We start from the raw sequence: 23050 nt of genomic DNA on the forward strand, positions 1-23050 counted from the left end.
GAGAGATCCCCAGGAGTCCAGAGACATTTAAGTTCAGCTGTGCTAGGAGACAAATGACAATCGTGCCTTTCTGCTTTTAGTTGTCACCACAGCCAGACATGGGGTCACCCTGAGAGACTAGAATCTACCAAAGATATGGCCAAAGGTGAAAGAGAAAACACGAACAAGTAAAAACAACGTTTAAATAGACGTTTCCAACAGTCAGCAGGTTGTGAAGACTTCTCAGGCCTCTGAAACCCTTTCCTTTTTCCTACGTCTATTTGTGCAATGAAACAAGTGTGAATCAAGTCAAGCCTCCTGGCTCCTAGGTAGGTACAGCCCAGTTCTTAGCTCCTAGAAGGATTCTGGGCTAAGGCTCCACTCTACTTGGACTGTACTATCAGGCCCCCAAAACGGGGGGAGCTGCCTGGGAAGGACTGATTTCCATTTCAAACTGCATTCTGGTACTTTGTACTCCAGCACCATTGGCCGATCAATATTTAATGCTTGGAGATTCTGACTCTGCGGGAGTCATGTCAGGGGACCTTGGGAGCCAATCTGCTTGAGCTTCTGAGTGATAATTATTCATGGGCTCCTGCCTCTTGCTCTTTCTCTCGCACGGTCCCACTCTGCAGACTCAGTGCCTTATTCAGTCTTCTCTCTCGCTCTCTGCGCTGCTGTAGTCGGACCCTCCGCCTTCGCCACCGCTCAGCATCTGCACATCCCTACAATGGCTAAAACAGCAATGGGTAAGGCATCGCGCCTCGTTCTTTCTCGGCTCCACCTGAAGCCCACCTCTTACCTTTTCTCTTAGAGCTTGGTAGGCATTCGGAGATATTTTCTAGAAGAAAAGACATTATTGGTAACATAGGAATCGGGAAGGATGGAGGCAGCTCCGGGGTATGAGGGAGGGCAAAGAGGGGATCTTTGAAAATCTAAAGCTAAGGATTTTTTTTTTTTTAAGGTGGAAGCAGGTAAGTTGCCGTCCCATGGGGAGCCAATTTATTGTTTCCATATTTAAAATTAAGGCTTAGCCATGGGGGGAGGGGGTTACCTTAACTATATGCCTCAAATGGGTTTAAGGGACATTTTGGAAAGTGCTTTGTAACGTCCTTTATTTCTTCTCTAGTTAAAGATTAAGAAAGTAGGAAAATAGGGAAGAGGAAAGAGGATGGGAGAAAGGAAAAAGAAAAATGTAAAGTCAAAGTGGTCCCATCTAGGCTGTTCGGAAGATGGGTGGAGACGAGGAGAGGCGGGTGAAGAACCGGGCAAATTTTATGGTATTGTCTGGTGGCAAAAACCGCTAGTCCTGGGGCGCGGTGTGGGGAGGCAAGGGCGCGGGGCGGGGTTGCAGGGAGACCTACACTCCTTTGTTTTAGGGAGAGGGAGGGGATGGAGAAAGGAAGTCGGGAGGGCACAGAGGGCGCGGGTGGGCAGCTGCAGGGGCGGGGAAGCGCGCGGTTAGGGAGGGACAGCGGTTTCGCAGGCGCTGGGGTGGGGTTTCTTTGTGTGAAGACGAGCCGTCCCGGGGTGGGGGGGCGGGTGGAAGGCACCTGCAGCGCGGGGCACACAATGCGGACTGCCCCACCCTGTGCGAGCCGCGCCGGCGCCCTCCCCCCACCGCCCCCCCACCCGGTGCAGCATCTCCCGCGTAAAGGGGGGCACGGGTGCGGAGCGCAGCGCGAAGCCTGGAGCCCGGCCCTGGGTAGACAGCGACGCCACGCCCCGCGCCTCGCGCTCCAGACTCCCAGCCTCGGCTTCCAAGTGAGACCTGACCATTACCCCCGCCTTCCCCACCCTGGCCTCATTGTTCTGTCTATAGAGAGAAGAGGAGAAAAGTGGGTTAAACATTTTTCTTTTCAAAACCACATCACCTAGGGTGATTAGACTTAAACGCGATAAATTCTTCCTTCACTCATTTGATCGGTGCGGGGAAAAGCTTTTGGAAGCTAGATATGAGTACACATAATAATTCAGATACAAAAGAGGTCAAGGTCTTTAACTGAGCCAAGTGATATAACAGTTTTGTAGGTCAAACAGTGCCAAATATCCGCAATTTTCATAGGCTCAGCCGGTATCAAGAGACAGATACCAAACGAGGTTCCGGATCCAAGGCCTCCAACCCCAACCCCTGGGTCTTGCGCCTCCAGGGCCCCTCGGCGGCCCCCGGGGACAGGCAGGGAGGGGCTGGAGCTCGGGCGGCGGCTGGAAGCACCCCTCCCCCGGAGCGGGATGCGTAGAAGGGAAAAGAGGCGAAAGAGGTTTGCTCTGGACCACTCCGCCCTGCCCCACCCTCCCAGGCGGAGCCGGGGAGACCTCCGGCTCAGATTCTTGGGCAAAGGGAAGGGGGCTGGGGAGGGGGGCCCTAGAGCGATCTGCAGTCCTAGTGCCCTCTTTTCCAGCCCCGCGGTCTAGAACAGACAGGACGCCCCTCGATGTGCCCAGACCCCGGACGTTGCTCAAATACGGGCTCGGAGCCGCTCCCAGCCCACCGAGTGGCTCTGCAGAGAGGCCGGCCCGAGCCCTGCCCGGCCACACAAAGGCGCGGCCCCACCCCTGCCGGCCGCCGGGCCGCAGAGGTGACCCCTTCCCAGGAGTGCGAGGGGCGCTTCTCTTGCCCTCCCACAGTCCTGGGAGCCTGGGATTGCTTCCCCCAGCCGAAGCACACGACTCACGCCCTGTTCAGGTGGAGACCCCTTGGGTGGTCTTGGTGCGAGAGACCCTCGCTCCTCGAGCGAGGGCTCGGCCCCACCCTTCCCAGCTGGGGCGCAGACCCGACAGCGGCTGGCCGGATGGGGGCGCACTTGGCGAGCAGGCGCGTGGATCGCAGCCAGCCCTGCAGAGCCCCGCGCCGCGCCCTGCGCGCCCCTCCCCGGAGCTGGGCGCTCGCCCCCCGCGGGTGCAACCCAGGAGACCGGTTTCTACGCAGTGTCCTGAACTACCCCAACTCCCCACAGTCGTGGTTCACCCTCAAGTCGGGAAAGTGTCTGAGAATGGGGGATGGGGGCGATCTGGCTCTGCGCTCTGCACCCCCACCGAGAGGTTTCTGCTGCAGGAGGACTTCTGCAAACTCATCACCATCATCAGTATTACTGCTGTTATTTCAAATTATTATTGTTTGATGACTCAGGTGCCATATTTGTTCAAACGGTTTGAATGATCGCATTTCAATGAGGATTAACCCTTGCTGCGCTAGCTTTTCTTCCTTCTATTCCCAACTCCCCTCTCCCAGAAAAGAATGCATTTCTTCTTTAATTATACTTTATAAAACAAGTATATGTTTGGTTGTTGTAGGGATTTTGTATGTTCATAAGTGAAGGTGCTTGCTAAGGGCAGGGCTTGTGTGCCAAAGATTGCTGGAATATTCTCCGCAGAGAATTGTTTGTGGCTGCAATATGCATATATATATATAATTGAAATATTATGATCTTAGCACTTGTATTCCATAGGCCATATCTATAAACATATCAACGTACTTTATGCACAAAATTTTAATTGTTTCTTTTTTATTTTCGAAACTCAATTTTGCACAGAAATGTGGGTCGTGAAACAGTAGCCATCGTTCCATTAATAAAAATTCCACCCCAAATATGATAAATGCAAGGGCCCTTTCTGCCATGAGTAAGCAAATCAGGAAAAGAAGTACAACCTCTGCATTATTAAAATAATGGATTTTGAAATCATTCCAGTTGCAACGCATAATCAATTAATCACCAGGGCGGATGCTTTCTCCTGATTCATTAAACAATTATTGTATTCAGCATGATTGTACTAGATGCGTATAATACTCTCTGTTATCGTCTCTAATGAAGTGGACACCGTCTAAATGGATATATAAATAACTAGAAGTCGAAAGAGGAGGATTTGGTCAAAATTTCAGGATAAGATGGAAAGAGAAATAGCAGTAGCTTATCATTTAATCTTATATGTATAGTTCATACCAGGTGAGTAAGCTGAGCCTACAGTAAGCATTACTGACCCAGTGTAGCCAAAGGCAAGTAACTGTTTTAATGATATAAATTAATACATTTGCTGGTGGTTGTCTTACCTGAAAGAAAATAATTTTTTCAGTGGTGATTAAGATTGGATGGTTTGTCATATTAAAATCTACAACTTTTAAATTAAAGTTAATTAAAATTAATCATGCCTTTGTGGTGTGACTTACAGATTTGTACTAAATTATTCTAAGGAGAAAAGGAGTGTTTTTATTGTCAGAGGAATTGTCTCTGCCCTTAATCATTAACATTTTTAGCCGAGTTGTATAGTTACATTCAAAATGCATTTGCTTACTTTCCTATTTTTTCATTATTAATGGATAGAACACGGAATAAGCATTTGACACATTGTGTCTTCCATCAAATAATTGGTTCTCAGTGGTGAAATGCTGCAAGAGGTTACATTTTCCTCAGATTCAAGAAATGTCCTCTCCCAGTGTCATAAAGCCGGTTCATGCAATGAAATAGTCTTCCTCCCTGTAATTTAGGATCAAAATAATTACTCAATTCTGTGATTATCTAGTTGTAGCTATCAAGCAGAATTTTTAAGCTAAATTTGTAAAATTAAAAATGAAATGGAAGATAAATCAATTGCATAATGAGGATTTTTGTCATTGATAAAGCCAAACCATTTTTAAGAAAATGCCTGATTTATCAATAACTCTGTTTTTTATTCCAGCCAACTATATATCCACCCCACCCCAGCCCCACTCCCACCAGCTCATTGCTCACATAGGCCACCAGCTCATTGCTCACATAGGCTGGAGGAAGCTGATCTCAGAGCCGAGGGCTACCTTTTTTGGGTGTGGTCACCCCAGGCTGCTGATATTTAACTCCAATTCACTCTAGTTTCCCCTGTGGTCTTAGACAAATACACATTATTCTGTTGTCACACAATCTGTGACCTTGTATAAAAAAAACGCAAGAAATTTTCGGAAAAAAAAAAATTTAATTAGCCAGCGACCCAGATGTTTCCAGAACCAAGGCTCTTTGCTGGTTCTTCGAACTGTGAAACCTTAGTGCCTGCATTAACTTTTCACACCACTAGAGGGCAATCATGTTCTCAAAAAAGTAGATTTGCCTTTTTAAGCAAATTTTACTTGCTTATTTAAGCCCTGTTTCAAATAAGCCCTGTTTCAAATACTTGCTATTTATTATAATAACTTCTTTTGCCTGAAGCATTCACTTGCTTATTGGATAAGTTAATGTCATGCTTAACCTAGTGAATGAAAAGGGTTTGTGCACTTTTTCAAGGAGACATGAAATGAGCCATCTTAACAATCTGAGAGTAGGTGTTCAGTTCAGGAAGTAGGTGTACCTCCTGGTTAATTCTCTGATGATTTTACTTTTCTGGTATCATTACATTGTTATTGTAATGTCATTTATATTATTTGGGGAGTGGATACATAGTAGACAGTGGTCAGTAGTAATATCAAGATTATATAGGTACAGAATGTTTCAACGTTTAAATAAATTAATTAAACAAAAACATTGTTTACTTATTCATTTATTTAAAATGTGCTCATTGTTGTGGACGCATCTGAATGCCACTCTCCACCTTCAGGGATCTTGCAAGTTAGTGGCTAAAGCAGACAGATACAATGTGATACTGAGAGGGCTCCCCCACCCCCCAATTGGCTGTTACTGTTTCCTACTTTTTCAGCTTTTTTCCATTTAAAGGATATCTCTTTTAAATTAAATCCAGTGTGATTTCAGCTCGAATATTTAAATCTAATGTTTTGTCAGCTTTCAATAATTATTGAGTATCCCCTTGTAGTAGTTTTATTAGTTTAGTAGAAAATTGATGTTAATTTTAATGAAATAAGAAGAAACAGATAAGCATAAGCCAATTTTTAGGATTATCGAAATTGGATTTTTTAAATGTTTGCATTGGTAGGGAATTCTTTTTCTCTTATATTTCATGTAACTATAATCCAACCGTAAAATATTTAATCAGTTCATATTACTATGTTCCCCAGATATAATATGCATGTGAATTACCCCCGACTTTCATTAAAATGCAAATTTTAATACTGTAGGTCTGGTTGAAGCCAGATATGCTGCATTCCTAACAAGTTCCCAGAAGATGCTGATTCTAACCACCAAATACATTGATTTAAGAAATATAAAACTGTAATATATACGTACCTTCCACAGTAAGCTCTGACATTATGTCTTAACATTTTCAAGGCTATGGCAATCTTTACAAAATATTTCACCTCCAATCTCATACACTTAGGGATTTTATTCCTCTGGGAGTTATGTGTTCTGTGCCATCCATTCTCTTTTAAATGGACTTTTAAAATATATTCGTATTGCAGGACTCAGCAGAAGACCTTCAGGAGAATGTGGAAATAAGAATTTGTGCATGTGTATGTGCCTGTGTGTGTATGAGAACAGAATGTAACCTGTGGTACAGCTGAGAAGGATCACAGTAATGCTCGTTCCTGTCATTCGCAAAACAACATGCAGAACAAAAAGTTCAATTCAGAACCTTTACTTGTGGAATGTTGTGCAAAAGTCTGTAACCCCATTTACCACATTGACTAATTCATTGCCAGTATTCCACACACTAAAGAAATTAACAAGGAGGATCTAGCAGCACTAAAATTTTCTCTCAATACATCCTGCATTTATCACTTACCAAATTATCTAAGAGCATTTCTTCCTGGATACCATATTAGCAAATTATTAATAATCTACTGAGTATGGATGGATATTTGAAAACAAATTATGTGTGTGTTATCTGCTTATGTAAACTAATAAGGGACTTCTGTTATTCAATGCAGACTTTCTAAAAAGGTGACCTAGAGGTAAAGAAATGTGCCGTCAAGGAATATCATCAAAGATATCCTATGTCAATCCTTCCATGCAGTGGGTTGCTGACCATCCAAACATTACCACATCTCTGGAAATGCTATCCTGATACTATGCATAGAAAAGATACTATGCATGAAATATCTCAAATTATAAATTTACTATTTCCCAAATAGGGCATTAAAAACATGGTCCCAAAATAGAGCTGACCAGAGACAGTACAATACACTGTTTTTCTCCATGAAATTAGAGTAAGCCTCAAGGTTATCCATTTTTTTGTTCCTCCTGTCCATTTCAGGGTCTCTCAAAAGCTAGGAAACTTTCCATTTTTGCAACTCCTAGTACATTTCAAAAGGAAGAAGACAGCATTATTAAAGTAATACATGTTTTTGAACATTTAATCCTAGCAGTCTTGATAGCTGGATGTGTACTTCATCAGGACATAACAAAAAAATCTAAACTAGTGGTCCTTGAAGACTGAGCCAAAAAAACTTGCTGATTGGTCCTTCAATCAATAGTTTTCCTATGATGCTGGTTGTTTTCAAGAGTCATTCTTCTGGCACAGAAGTAAATTTCAGAGTGTCTATAAGAAATTCCTTTATTGATTTCATCCTTACATAGCATATATAACATGCTAGACACTAAACACTTCACACATTTCATTATCCAGGCCTCCTCAACAGTCAGTACCATTATAGATGAGGAAACTGAGGCCCAGAGAAGAGGAATGGCTTTCCCAAGGTCACATAGTTCCTCAGACCCAGAATTTGAACCCACGTGTCCTGGCTCCAGAATCTTCATCTTTAATGGGTAACCTTACATGTCAGAGGTTTTCTCAGTGGAGTTTGAGCCAGTGATACTGCCATTTTGTTTAACAGGCCCAATGGGCTCATCCTTTCTGAGCACAGATGCACCTTGAAGATGAAACACCTTCAAATTAATGACTCACTATAATAGCTAACCTGGGGCTTATTACAGTAATTGCCATGATTCAGGCTTTTGGAGAAAGAGAGCTATGAGACCTTGGGGGCTGTAATACATGGCACCACCTGGCTTGCTGAAGGCTCAGCTGAGAGCACAGCAGGGACTTCTTATGTGGACACAATGATTTTCTTTCTGGAAAAAAAAAATCTTATCAGTATCATCCCAGTTGACATATTTCAAATGGACTCTCAGCTGTCTCCATAGGCCCTAGATGTATAATTTTAATATTTTGTTTTATAAAATATATCTAGGGCTAAAAGAGATACAGCAGTGGTACCCACATTGAGTATAACCGTTAGACATTACTTGAAGATTTCTCCATCACATTGTCTCAAAAGCAGGCAGGCAGGCAAGATTGATCTGTGAGAAGGTTCTGAATCACCTGTGAAACATTTTAAATTATCTTTTAATAAAGGAATCAGGTCCTGTCATTTGTCAAGGAGACATTTGCAGTAGTAAAATCTGTGTTTATATAGCCCATTTTTATTAGTGGTGATTAAAGATAACAATTTGTGTTCATTTGTTCTTGCAAAACACTTTTATGTGAATATAAAGGTTAATTAATGCATCTCAGCAATCATTTTGCTAGTCATCTGGAAATATAGCTTCTCGAGGAATTGTACTTAAGAAAAGAAGCCACATACTCTACCATAAAACCATAACCAAAATTTTAAGGTTTTTCTCATTTGTAATTTTGTTGACCTCCAGATTAAAATATTTAATACTTTGAAAAATTATAAGATTCCAAAAATTTGTTTTTGTGACCAAACATAGATAATTATAGTTCTTGTATAGTACATTAAATGTAATGCTTTCTGGAATTGATTTTTTAAATTATAAAGTGGTGGCTATAAGAACTCTTATTTAGCAGTTATTCTTCTGGAATAATTGTACTTTAGGTGTCTGATTGTTTATCATTCATTAGCACAAGTACTTAGTATAACAATAAATCCTCAGTGATATGAATCTGTCAATCTCTTGGTTATATGTCTATATCAGTATAAAAAGAAATTGATGACATTCATCTAGACATAGTTCCACAAATACTTGTACAAGAAAATATTTTGAAGTTTAGATTTTCCTTCTACTCCCTATCTTGGAAGATTTTTTTTTCGCCCTTTTAAAAGCAACCATAATGGAGCCAGTTTTGTTCCACTGAACAAAACTGATTACAGTAAGCCTAATAACAGTCTTTCAGTTTGGGCTTTCTAGTAAATAGAAGCCTAACTCACATGATAAAGTTCAATCTATAAAATGCTGTTTCAGAACTGAGACAAGAAGACGAGAATATCATATCAAGATGTTACTTCTTAACAGTTCTAGACTCTAACGGAGAGGAGCACCAATCATGTCAAGCAATTGGAGGGAGGCTATGCAGCCTGCTTTGGAACCCTGCTTCAGAACATTCAGACTTGTCTTTACTACTCCGTGCTTCTTTTCTTTCCTAACACACTAATGTCTATTGTTACTTAAGTCTTAGCTTTATCTGAGCAGTGTCAGTTAGCATCCTTCTCACTGTAGTTGTTCAAACACATGAAATATCACGAGTCGATTCTAGCCTTTTGATGTCCCGGTTACATGATCCAAGACTCCTGTCACTTTAAAAATCATCTGTTCATTCTACTTCTGACCTACTTTTTCCTTTTAGAATTAAAAAAGAAGCACATAAACATAGGAGATTGAAAATGTTCAAAAGAAGAATTAGCATGGGACCTTGTGGTTTTCAGAAAATATTCACAAGCTCCATCCTTTTTAACTTTCAAATACTCCCTATGAAATGATCATAGTATACATGTTACTCTGTTTAAAAATGCTCAAAAAACTTACTTAAGCAAGTTTACATATGGTAAGTTTTAGAGCTAGAGCCAGAACACATTGCATTATATATGTAATAGTATATATAACATATATATGGTATATATAATATATATTTTTATTATACATATTTATATGTGTAATAAAGATATGTATATGTCTTTATTAGACCTTTATATACATATTTCTTTATTAGAACACAGGTCTAGTAAAAATACACATCTTTATTAGACCTGTATATGACTTTATTGATATATGAAATCTACAAAACAAAATAGAAATTCATAGATAGGTGAGGGGGTGCAGGATTGGGCAAAATAGGTGAGAAACATTAAGTACAAGTTTTCAGTTATAAAAAATAAGCCACAAGGATATAATGTACAGCATAGGTAATATAGTCAATAATATTGTAATAACTTTGTGTTATACATGATGACAGATGGTAACTAAACTTATTGTGGGAATCATTTTATAATGTGTAAAAATATTGAATCAATAGGTTGTTTACCTGACATTAATATAATATTAAAGTGAATTATACTTTGATAAAAAGATGTAGATATCTAATATACATTGTATATCTTAATATTATATGATTAGGTAGAATTAGATTAGATATGATATCTATGATATATATCATAAATATTACACCTGTATTAGATATGTTATGATAATATATAATTAAGTAAGCTAATAAAGCTTAGCACTTTCTCCTGTCCAGTAATGAAATATGCACAAGTGAAGAAAGGCAGGCATTGAGTGGGTTTGCCTTCAGTCTAAAGTTATTAATGGTTAATGGCATTAATTAAAATAGATTCAAGCACCCATTCCATTCTGAAGCCTATGCAAGGTGTTGTGAAAATATAAATAATCATGGTCCGCACCCGTGGAGAATTTAGTTTTTTGAAGAAAACAGGACCCTGAACATACAAAAAAATAATAATAACCAGTAATAATAGCTTATAACTATAAATAGAAGTATCTGCCATTTTAACAATTTTACTATACCACCCTGCAGTATCATCACAAGACGGAACATGATACACTAAGACCATCGATTAGGAAGCACAGAGATGCACCCAAAGGCTGTTAAGGCAACTCTGGTAAATCAGAAGTGGATATGGGGGTTAGATGGACATAGTTTTAAGTCTTGCCCCATCTACTCACTATCTGATAATCCTTGAGTGAATTATCATCTCTATACTGCCATTTTCTCAATTATATCTCACAATATATCTCAGGGAAAAATAATACCACCGAAATTACATGGTTGTTGACAGAAAAAGGCAAATACTGTGTGGTATCACTTATATGTGGAGTCTAAAAAAAGTACAAATGATATTATTTTTGCATACATGCAAAACAGAAACAAACTCACAGACATAGAAGGCAAGTTCATGGTTACCAAAGGAGAAAGGGGAGAGCGGAGGGACAAATTAGGGGTTTGGGATGAACAGATACAGACTACTATGTATAAAATAGGTAAGCAACAAGGAATTACAGCCATTATCCTATAACCTGTAATGGAGTATAATATGAAAAAATACTAAATCCCTATACTGTACACCCGAAACTATTGCAGTGTTGGAAATCAACTATACTTTGATTTTTTAGAAAATCACATGGTTGTTGAGAGGATTAAGTAAACAATTCAATTTTAAGCATTTCATAATCCAAATCCATCACGGCCTTCCCTGGTGGCTCAGACAGTAGAGAATCTGCCTGCAATGCGAGAGACCTGGGTTCGATCCCCTAGAGAAGGGAACAGCTACCCACTCCATTATTCTTGCCTGGAGAATTCCATGGACAGGAGCCTGGCAGGCTACAGTCCATGGGGTTGCAAAGAATCGGACACGACTAAGTGACTTTCACTTCACAATCCAAATAGTAATCCCCTTCCCTGACACCTTCAATAGATGATGAAAACAGTAAACAAAAATATTAATTTAAACAACTAAATTTGTTTACTTTGTAAATTTTACATGTAATAACAAATCTACTAGAATTACTTGGAATTTAGAAAATGATCATTACTCAATAATTCCTTGTGGTAGAGGGAGAACTGATAACACTATTTAAGAAACAGCTGCCAATATCATATATCTCTAAGATAAATCCATTCCAGGAAATGCCAGAATCAAAAGTATTGAGTTGGCCAAAAAGTTCATTCAGGTTTTTCCATAAGATGTTAGAGAAAACCTGAGCAAACTTTTTGGCCAATCCAATACATTTCTTCTGAATTTATTTCTCATCTCATGTTTCCTTGTTGTATTTCATATCTCCTCCTCCCTCAAATAAATAAAACTAACCCTCTTGCCTACCTAGTAAGGCTCATCAACATAAAATATCATATTCAATAGAAATAAAAACTGATTCCAGAAGCATTAAAATGTAAAAGTCTTCACTGAATTTTCTTGGAGAGCAGTCTCTTGTTCTTAAAAAGGTTATTAACCTATCAGTTTGGGGGGAAATTATATCACATTCCACACTCAGAAACACACAGAGAGTCTCTTGTTCTTAAAATCTTATTAGCCCATCAGTTTTATCCAAATTTGACATCACTTGACTATTTCATAATCTCTCTTTCCTGTTTCTTCAATTTGCTCCCTACCTGGAACTCTCCTGCTCTCCTCCATTTTCAACACCCATCCTTCAGCTACATCTTTTCTTTCAGGAATAACTTCAGATATTTATTACCTGGACCATTTTAGCCTTCCTACTCTCCACCCATTAGTAAATAAGCACAACAGAAATAACTAAAGCCAAGCAGTAAAAACAGAATGCTCCTTAGATAACTCTGGTGGGGAAATGGATACAGAAATGTACAGTTTAGTATTGTTCTCCAAGTCATCCGTAAAAATAATACCTTTTCAATCAGTAGTGTTCCAAGTACTGATCAGTAAAACACTGTAAAATATTAATTGAATGTTACTATTTAAATAATTAAGATAAGTAAGATTAGCATTCATCTGACATCTGATGTTACCGAGACTTAAGGGAGCATAATTGACTACTGACTTAAAGGGGCATTATCACTATTTTGATTTGCCTCCAATCCATTAATTCATATAAATATATGGTACATAAACCTGAAATTATATTTATGACATAATTGCAGGCATATTAATAGAAACATGTTTATATTTACCAGTGTAGTGTAGTCCTTTTACAAATTAGATTCTGTTGATGACCAGCATCTACATATAAAAATGCTCCATATTGTTCACATTTATAGGCCATAAAATGCAGATGATAAAATATACTTTCTCATACTTTCTACTTTCTCATAAACAAGAAATAATGACAAAGGAGGAGCTTTATATGAAAGCATCAGTACAATTTAAACACTCACGAGGTCATAATATATTACACTGAGTAGAAAAGTTCAGCTGTAAAGAAAATGTAAAGAACATTCTCTCCCCTTAAAAAGTCAAACAAGGTTCCAAATGCCTAACCAAAACACAAAAGTACAGAGAAAAGACCTACATCTTTCCATTAACAAAACACTTGGTTTTAAAAAGAGCTTAGTAGTAGAACATACAAAAGAAAATGCAATTCAGTATCTAGGATGAACATTTTTTATAAGTTCAGCATTAACATTGAAGAAATATTGAATTAAGCTGCTTTGAAAGAATTGAATTCCATCTGCTGAAATTTTTCTTAAAATGAATTTTTTAAGCATACACAGTAGCAGTCTGTATTGGTTTTGAGTTTCAGGAAGCTATATTCCAACATATGCAAGAGAAGAGTCACAGAAAAATGTAACTTGGGAGAGAAGAATGAATTTTATGACCTGCTTGCAGAGCTGAAAAGAATAAACGCATACCCACTTTTGCTGCTGTGTGTGTTGGGGTTTCCCTGGTGGCTCAGGTGGTAAAGAATCTGCCTGCAATTCAAGAGGCGTGGATTCAATCCCTGGTTCATGTAGATCCCCTGAAGAAGGAAACGGCAGCACATTCCAGTATTCTTACCTGGAGAGTTCATGGACAGATGAGCCTGGCAGCCTACAATCCATAGGGTTGCAAAGAGTTGGACATGACTGAGTGACTAACGCACACACACACTTCATTGTCAGTAAAAGAATTGCAGAAAAATATATAAATTGGGAGACAGCAATGAATTTTATGGCTTGCTTACATAGCTGAAAAGAATAAATACCTACCCATTTTTGCTGCTACTGACAACAAATAGCCAACATTTTATCACTTTGATAAATTTTAGAAGTGAATACATGGAGTGAGGACCAGTCAGCGAAGTCAAATAAGGTTTCTCAGAACTGCTTCTGAAAGAGTTTGGTCTCCTAGAAACAAAGAGTAAACAGGCTTTGCAAATAAACTTCAAATCTAGCTCTCCTTGATCTTTCTTCCTGTGAACTCTACAGGTTTACCATCTAGCAATGCACTGGGCAATTAGCCACATACTGACTTGTAGCACCTTTTTGTGGTCATCATATTCCCTGTCATTTATTGTCCCCCTACTACGCATGAACCAGTGACATGTATACTCCTCTGTCCTTTTTCCTATTTCATTGTTATGTCAACTCTTAAACAGGTTTCATTATCCCCCCTTGACAAGGAAGGAAGGAAGAAGCCACAGGAAGTTCTGTAACTTTGTCGAAGTCACACACATTGTTCAGGGCAGAGGCAGGTTTCAGGTCTCAAGCTCTCTCTATTCACTCCAACTGCCTTGCCAAGAATGGTTGTTGACTTTGTGTGTTGCTACAGACATTATCTGTCTTATATGCAACTATACCAAGGGTTTCTTTTAGGCCGGAACCACATTTCATGTACCTCATCTCCCCTCATGGCTGGCAGTAATAATACTGTTGGCTAATGTGCATTGAGTATTTAGTGTGCTGAGTGTAGTGAAACTGTGCCAAATACCTTAAGATTATTACCATCCCCATTTCACAGGTGAGCAAGGGAGGGAGGGCAAGCCACCCACAGCTAGTAGGTGCTCGGGCTAGGATTTGAAATAAATCAGTCTGACCCCAGAACCTGCATGGGCAACAGTGACTACAGCCTCCCTTGGATAGAGCAGGGGCTCCATTTGTGTTCAGTAATTTGATGAGATAAGGATGAAACTAAGTCTCAGAATTATAAGAAGAAAAATGCCACAGCATTTCACTATAGCCACACTCTGCAGGACTTCGAAAGTCAAAAAACCAAGAACAAGTTAGAGAGGATTAATCTTTATAACAATATCTTATACTAGTTAGCACTTCAGTTTCACAAAACATCATTTAATTCGGTCTCTACAATGATATCGTATCCTACCCTCATTTTTTGGATTAACTCATATTTAGAAGGTTTAATAAATTTGTTAAAGTCGGATAGATCCTAAACTAGAGCGTAAGTCTTGAGTTCTTACTCATGTTTTTTCTATTATGCCAAGGTAATATTTACTCATCTTTAGTCAGTATCATGGGCTTCCCTGGTGGCTCAGCTGGTAAAGAGTCTGCCTGTAATGCAGGAGACCCAGGTTTAATCCCTGGGTTGGGAAGATTCCCTGGAGAAGGAAATGGCAACCCACTCCAGTATTCTTGCCTGGAAAATCCCATGGAGTGGATCCTGGCAGTCAGTTCTCCAGGCCAGAATACTGGAGTGGGTTGCCAGTCTCTTCTCCAGAGGATCTTCCCAACCCGAGGATCAAACCAGGGTCTCCTGCATTGCAGGCGGATTCTTTACCAGCTGAGAAAGCAGGTAAAGCCCAGAAAAGCAACAGAACCTATAAATGAATGCAGAGGAAACATTTACCTGCCTCTTTTTTTCTCCTTACATAGAGGGACGTGATTACCAGCTGTGAAGTTGACCTTATGAAAGACAGGGTGAGCTTAAATTTTGCCTGGAAACTGAGCAGTTATTGTTGTGTTACTAACTAGTACCATTTGAAACTATCGCCATAGTTCCAGCTATGGGATAAGAGCTAAGTGACAGAAGCAGGCCACTGCGAAGCACAGAAATTCCTGTCTGTAGCGCAAAAGGAAGTTAATAAATTTACTGGAGAGAATCAGTGAGCTCAGTCTGGGTCAAACATCTGGGCTCTTAACCCCCCCACTCTTCAGCTATCCTCTGTGGGGAAGCCAGCTGAGCCACAGAGAGATGGGGGGTGGGGGGTGGGGACAGGGGAACAGTGGGGTGGGGGGGCTGGTATCATTTGCAGCTGGTGACACCTCCTCCCTGCTCAGCCACCAAAAGATTAGAATTTATAGAACACTAACTGCCACATCCCTGGAGAAGGAAATGGCAACCTACTCCAGTATTCTTGCCTGGAAAGTCCCACGGAAAGAGGGGCCTGGCAGGCTACAGTCCACAGAGTCGCAAAGAGTCGGACACAACTGAGCAACTGAGCGCAACTGCCTCACACAACTCTGTATGCACACGTTAAATGAGACACCTTCTCTCACCCTCAGAACCTTAAATATGGTTGGGAAGAAATGATTAACAGCAAACACAACAGTAGAGGAATAAGGGCTAAGCTTTGTGAAACAAGCTAGGAATATGACTGTGGCTTTTTTTTTTTTACCTGCCCTTGCAAAGCCCCTTGCAATGGAAACCATCAAGTTTGAGTCCCTTCTGTGTTTTGGAAGTCACAACCATTAGAGACATTTCTGAATTTTCACCTTAACCTAGTATTCAGATCCTCTGTCCTGCTCTATATATTATTACTTGAACACTTCTTTGAACTTGTGAATAATATCCCAAACCACAAGCACACTTTTTTATGAATGTGTTTAGGCTGAACAAATCTAGGCAAAACAGAACATAAAGGAAAACCCATATTGTGCCTGTAAGTATTATGTATTACCAAGCTGTGATTTTAAAATAATATGAGCAATTTATTATGCCAAATTCTAATTCATATTTATCTATACAGGTCAAATACTAGATACCATTTTGCCTTCAGGTTTTTAATTAGGAATGTTTATGAGCAAGTCAAAGGCCACTTGCTACATAAAATAAGATGCATGTTAGTCTGATCTCACTCAACCAGTTATAATGATATGTAATCTTTCTCATATCTTATTAATGAGTATTAAGAACTCAAAAAGAACTCCAGATGGCATTCAAAACCTTACATTTTATGCATCACCTAGTCTGCCTAATTGTGAAAATAGATAAATATTTAAAGCCAAAAATAGATCTTCCATGTAGTATGGGGTAAAGTTGTTTGCTTGAATAGTTAGACAATTTGAAATTCAAACCATAAGTAGCTTTATTAATCACATTATATATAACATTTTATGTCTATCATGTAAATATTTATTATGAAATACAAAGTTTTGGTAAGAGGAAAATTTACAAAGCAAAAATATGAAGAGAAAGTTTTCCTTTTCTTTAAAAATGTAATGGCTTAATTTGTTTAAAAGAAGGTAGATAAAGGAAACAGTGCAGAAAACACAAAAGAATGACTCAGCACATAATGAGAAAACTAATCCATTTAAAGACAAAATTGCTAAATTTGTAGAATCATAAAATTCCAGAGCTTGGGAATACCAACTATCAATGAGAAGGGAAAAAAAAAGTCCAGAGACATTAAATAGCTTGTTCAAAGTCTTAACATAAAAATCTTAAGTTCTGAGATGCCTTCAAAATTCTGCTCTTCCTTCCAGTTCTGAGATGCTATGGCTAGTGATTCCAATTGCATTAAACAAAATGCAGACCTAATAATATTTATTTTGATGATCTTAGAGTAAGTTTTTGAGAAACAGTGCTCACCAATTCAAGTCAACCAGATTTCGTAGAAGCAGAAAAACAATGCATAACCAGAACATAATAATGTTTTGTTACATTATTTCCTCAGTAATAATATATTTTCTCAAAGTATGAACAAACTCTCCTGATCACTCAGTTATTTTTATTTGTATCTTATAGGTTAAATGGATTGTGAAATCCACCCTTAAGAGAACATACAGTTACTTTTTAAATATTTCTGGACTTTTTGTGACATATATTGCTTATTTCAAATAAATCAAAACCCAAATTTCAGTATCTTTAGCCTTTCTGTAGCCATTTGCTTTATTACAAAAAAAAAAAAAGGCAAAAGGATATTTTGTCATACAAAGAACAATAACTTAACAAAACTACATTTATCTTAGTACAAGCATATAAAACTTTTGTGCCACTGAAAGTGACAATTTCTTAGAAGAGCTTTTATTTCCAGAAGAAACAAAAAGATGTGAAAGAAAATTTGGAAAACTTCTCTTGGACCAAGTTGCCTTTTATATTTTAATCTTGTTTGTAACAGTCATCACCCAAAATTGACTGGGGAATTCAGAACCTTCTGACATTTTACTTACTTGCTTTTTATATTGCTTTTCATCCCTTGCAGAAAATTATACTTAAGTTCAAGTATATGATGGGAAGAATCTTATTTCAGAAAATGAGTCTTTACATGATAAAGCTTGAGAAAGCAGCATTTGATTTTCAAAACAGAAAGCAATTTCCATGGCATATTTAGGTTAACCTCGAAATTCCTTCCACACTGTCAGCTGCCTCGAAAATGGATGCTGAAGGTAATCCCCCAGTGAAAGCTACACCTTTAAGAGACTTCACATTCATTTCAAATGCTCTGGTACTTTCATCCATTCCCAGAGATATTCAAGAAGAGTATCACTCAATTAGTGTTTTTTAATATTGGTAGGAGTTCTAAATTTTGATAATGTCTATTTTCTGTTTTTCTTTAAATATATATTTGTTCGTTCTATTCTCTGTGACACAGAATGAGTGCAGGACATATTACTTAAGTGTGACTAACAAGGTCACAAGATTTGTTTTCATTCAGGGGGAGAAATTTACCTGACTGCTCAGTTTTTGTTCCCTACTCCAGTTACCTAGGCATTTAATACACAGTTTTTGAATGGATGACTAGATTACAACTCTGAGCAACATGCTTTGAAAATCCAGCTTTTAGAGCACCAGTGAGTAAATGTTACAGTCAGACTCTAGCACTCTCCTCAGGTTTTGAGGAACAAACAACATACCGGTTCCTATATGAGGCTTTTGTGGCCTTTTCCTGAAATATTGTCTATTAATCATTTATATACCATTCATTTCCTAAGAAAAACTTTAGAGAGACTGCTGTAAATACAGCATGTGTACTACCCAGATAGGAATTCTAGTCAATGGAAACTTATTAAGTATTATTTAACAATACCAGTAAGTTAAATACTTCTTTTATTCTCAGTTGCAGCTAGTAACTATTACAAGTAGTAAGGGTTTTTTAAGACCCATTCAGAACTAAAACAACAATATGGAACTCTTCAAATGCATAGAAACATTCCACCATTCCAAGGGAGTAGAGGTTTGCGTGAAAACTTCAAGAACTGTGCTTTCAACTTCTAGCAAATTTTCAGATCGGTAGAGGAATTAAATCAGGATATAACTAACAGGGGACTTCCCAGGTGGCTCATGGCAATCCACTCCAGTATTCTTGCCTGGAGAATCCCATGGAAAGGGGAGCCTAGCAGTCTATAGTCCATAGGGTCACAAAGAGTCAGACATGACTAAAGCGACCAAGCGCACACACACACACACGTAACTAATAGGAATTGTCCCACAAATTATTGCAGAATCCCTGCTTAGTCAGATTGTTTTCTTCTTAATGTTCTGTATAAATTAGCATATTCCATTATCTGAAGATAGGCAACCCCATCTTGTAATGACAGAGAGGACTCCCTTTGAATTCCTTGTATCTTCAGCATCTAAACCATTGATCAATTCAAGGAAAAAGTCAACTGGCCCATTAAGTGAGATAAAGTTATGTGAATCTTATAGATTTTTTTGTTTCTCACTTGTCATAAAAGTCTTGCGTTTTTTATTTCTGAAAGTTCTTGCTTGCGCTGAGAATATAATAGGAAATTCACCATATATGCAGTTTTATACTTCCTTTTTCAATCTTTGGACGGAATGATGCTAAAGCTGAAACTCCAGTACTTCGGCCACCTCATGCGAAGAGTTGACTCATTGGAAAAGACTCTGATGCTGGGAGGGATTGGGGGCAGGAGGAGAAGGGGACGACAGAGGATGAGATGGCTGGATGGCATCACTGACTCGATGGACATGAATCTGAGTGAACTCCGGGAGTTGGTGATGGACAGGGAGGCCTGGCGTGCTGCGATTCATGGGGTCGCAAAGAGTCGGACATGACTGAGCGACTGATCTGATCTTGCAATTCAGAAACATGAATCACAGTCAGACTGAATTCTAAAATCCATGGGAAGGGGAACCCAGGGCTTATTTTCTAGAGAAAGGCTACATATTACAAGAAAAAGAATAAAGAAACCAGTATCCTCCTCATTGATGACCACAACATTTTTGATTCTAGAATTTATATCATAGTCAGTCTGCATAGGAAGTATGAGTTTTGCTGAATTAAGAATGGGTACAAAGTATCTTTCTACTCTCAGTCAAAAGTTAAAAAGTAATAGGACAAGATTTAAATCAGTTGGGTGTCACATTTGGCCATTTTGGAGACACAATTCAAAAAACATCATGGCAGCCCCTGAAGGGCCCTTTCATAGTGTCTCAGATGGTATAGAATCTGCCTGTGATGCAGGAGACCCAGGTTTGATCCCTGGGTCAGGAAGATCCCCCGCTGAGGGGAATGGCAACCCACTCCAATATTCTTGCCTGGAGAATTCCATGGACAGTGGAGCCTGGTGGGTTACAGTCCATGGGGTTGCAAACAGTCAGACACAGCTGAGCAACTAACACTTTCCACTTCAGGAGACCACAGGGAAGAAGAGAAAAAAAGGGAGAAAAAAAGCCATTGCTCTATGAGAACTTCACTCAGCCAAATGAACAAACTCTGTTCTTCCACTCTGGTTTTCTCTCATTTTAGTCCCAACCAATTTAGCTATCATCCTAGGCTTGTGACTACTGCTGGAGACTTAAGAAAAATATACCCTTTGATTCATTTTGATATTTGGCAAAACTAATACAATTATGTAAAGTTTAAAATAAAATTTAAAAAAAAATGTTACTGTATAAAAAAACAAAAACAAAAAGAAAAATATACCCTTTGATACCTAGAATTAGGCTTGGTAATAAAATCTTGACTTGCAGACAAAATAAAGTGCTTCCATTACTCCTGTGTAAACCATAGTGTAGTTTGGTCTCCATGTAAGACTACAAGAATTTCTTTCATCGCGGGGAAAGATAAAAGAACAGCACTCTGCATGATTAAATTCTCATTAAACTCAACGGATGTTTGACTTGGAAGTAAGAGTAAGGTGAAGTTCCAAGTTGATATAATTTACTGCTTTTATTACAGTTTTGACCACAGGGACTGATTCGGGTCACCCAGTTTCTTTTCCTTGTTACAACTGCTTGACCAATTATCAATGGAATTGAAATTTAAGAGTCTCATATGCTTCTGCAAAATCCAATGATGGGTTGTACAGCTTTGACCTTCTTAAATGTCCCTTGATTTGATTTGATATCTATTCCTACAGAAAAAATATGCTGCTTTGGCTGATCAAAATATTAACCTTTCAAAATCTCCATGGCTATCATAGCTTAGGAGATCATAATTCTTATGGGGAGATGTGCATGGAATAAATACCAGCTGAATCCATATTTATACTAAGCCAATTAGCATTACATCATCATGGCAGAAATATCTAGAACATTACCTCATATCAAAGAGATCTTCTGGGATGTTAAAATAGATCATGAAAAATCTGAGATTTCTTTTTCATGTAAATGTTAAGTTCTCAATTACGTATTCATCAAGCAAAGTTTTTTTAGAGCCCAGATAGAAGCCAATATAGTATGCAAATGTTTTAAATAAAGTCATTTTCATGCATTTCATCCTTCAAGAGGAAAATCAGTGATGGGGCTCTTGAAAGTATTTCTAAATGGGATGATAGATTTGACTTTTAGAAAATAATCTGACCTGAAGCTCTAGGACCCCAAAACAATCAGACTACCAAACACAACACACACACACACAATATGGTCAAAATCAAGTTAAAGTGAGCAGCAGGAGCTTAATTTTATGACATGAATAAAGCATCAAAAAAGAGGTTATATGTAACCAATTCTCACCTATTTGAAGACTTAGAAAATAGGAGGGCTACAGAGGAAGACAGAGTTAAGAGATCGGTGGTAGAATGTGGGTTCGGTGTTCAATGATTGTGGGTATAAATCTTGAGTCTTTTTAGAACTGATTAGCCTAGGACCCTGTTTCTCCCCTTATGTCATTGAAACCGTGTCACCAGCACCCAAAGGACTACCAAGAATATCCACAACTGTCACCCCCATTGGCCAGATTCTAAAGATGCCCCTACCTGAAAATGCTAGGCCTTTTTTCCCCAAAGAAAGAGGTGCTTTTAATTTACTGTTTATATGTAACAAATTGGAAAACTTCAAATGTTGTCAATGAAATCTCTTAGAAACCAATGCAAATATACTTGCTGTGAACCCAGTGCTAGGGAACTATATCCTACCTTCCGTATATCATCTACCTTGGCCCTTTACTTTCTGCCTAGAGACCTTTCAAAAGAAGAAATTTAGATTGACTCCAAGTTGTGTATTTTAGGACTTGCAAAAAAAAAAAAAAACCTTTGCTGGACTAAGATGATCACAGGGAAAACATGAGAAAGGAAAGGAAGAAAGGAAGGTGCTAACAGACCCTGAGCATCCTTCACCAGAGCCCCTGAAACACAAGTCCATAGTCAGGTGGTCAGTGCCCTGGATGACTGTTCATACAGATGTTAAGAACACTGTTCTGTGGCGACACAGACAAGCAGCCCATTCAGCGATTATGAAGTATTTCCTCCCAAATGTATATAAATGATATTTCCAGAGCATTCCATAACTGTCATTCATATATTAATAGGAAGTCTAATACATATCACTTTATTTTACACTCAGCATTTGCCAAAACTGAAAAGTCAAATAAAATTTTTCTCAGAATGAGTAACCAAACGATATTTTTGTCCAAGCCAAATAACAAAGTGAGTATGAGAAGTCATATTGATGGCCACTCCCACACAAGCCAAGTGAAATACAAAACAACATTTTTTAAAAACTCATTTTTAATTATTTGGACCTTTCAAAAACAATGCGGTATATTGCCATGAATAATATACATTATTTTCTTGTTGAAACACAATATGTATAAAATTAAGATGTATTTGAAAGTTTAGGCAAAGGGTTGGAGTCTGATATGTATTTAGAAGAATGGGAAAAACAATTTTATACATATATAATATATATGTTATATGTTCCCAACCCAGGGACTGAACCCAGGTCTCCTGCACTGCAGGCAGATTCTTTACTACCTGCTTCCCTGGTGGCTCAGACAGTAAAGAATCTCCCTGCAATGCGTGAGACCCAGGTTCGATCCCTGGGTCAGGAAGATCCCCTGGAGAAGGAAATGGCAACCCATTCCAGTATTCTTGCCTGGGAAATCCCATGGACAGAAGAGTCAGCAGGCTACAGTCCATGGGGTCA

At 38.8% G+C, this 23050-nt stretch overlaps 1 protein-coding gene across 1 annotated transcript in view; it reads left to right on the top strand.

Annotated features, from left to right (window-relative positions):
- Nucleotides 1-345: 345 nt before the first annotated feature.
- The window catches only part of STMN2 (stathmin 2), a 58226-nt gene continuing 35521 nt past the window's right edge, over nucleotides 346-23050 (top strand). Inside the window, exon 1 of the mRNA XM_027561242.1 lies at nucleotides 346-728. Coding sequence (XP_027417043.1) covers nucleotides 710-728 — 19 coding nt within the window. The 5' untranslated portion in view covers nucleotides 346-709. The remainder of the gene's footprint in view (nucleotides 729-23050) is intronic.

Source organism: Bos indicus x Bos taurus, chromosome 14 (genome assembly GCF_003369695.1).
Source record: "Bos indicus x Bos taurus breed Angus x Brahman F1 hybrid chromosome 14, Bos_hybrid_MaternalHap_v2.0, whole genome shotgun sequence".
NCBI lineage: Eukaryota > Metazoa > Chordata > Mammalia > Artiodactyla > Bovidae > Bos > Bos indicus x Bos taurus.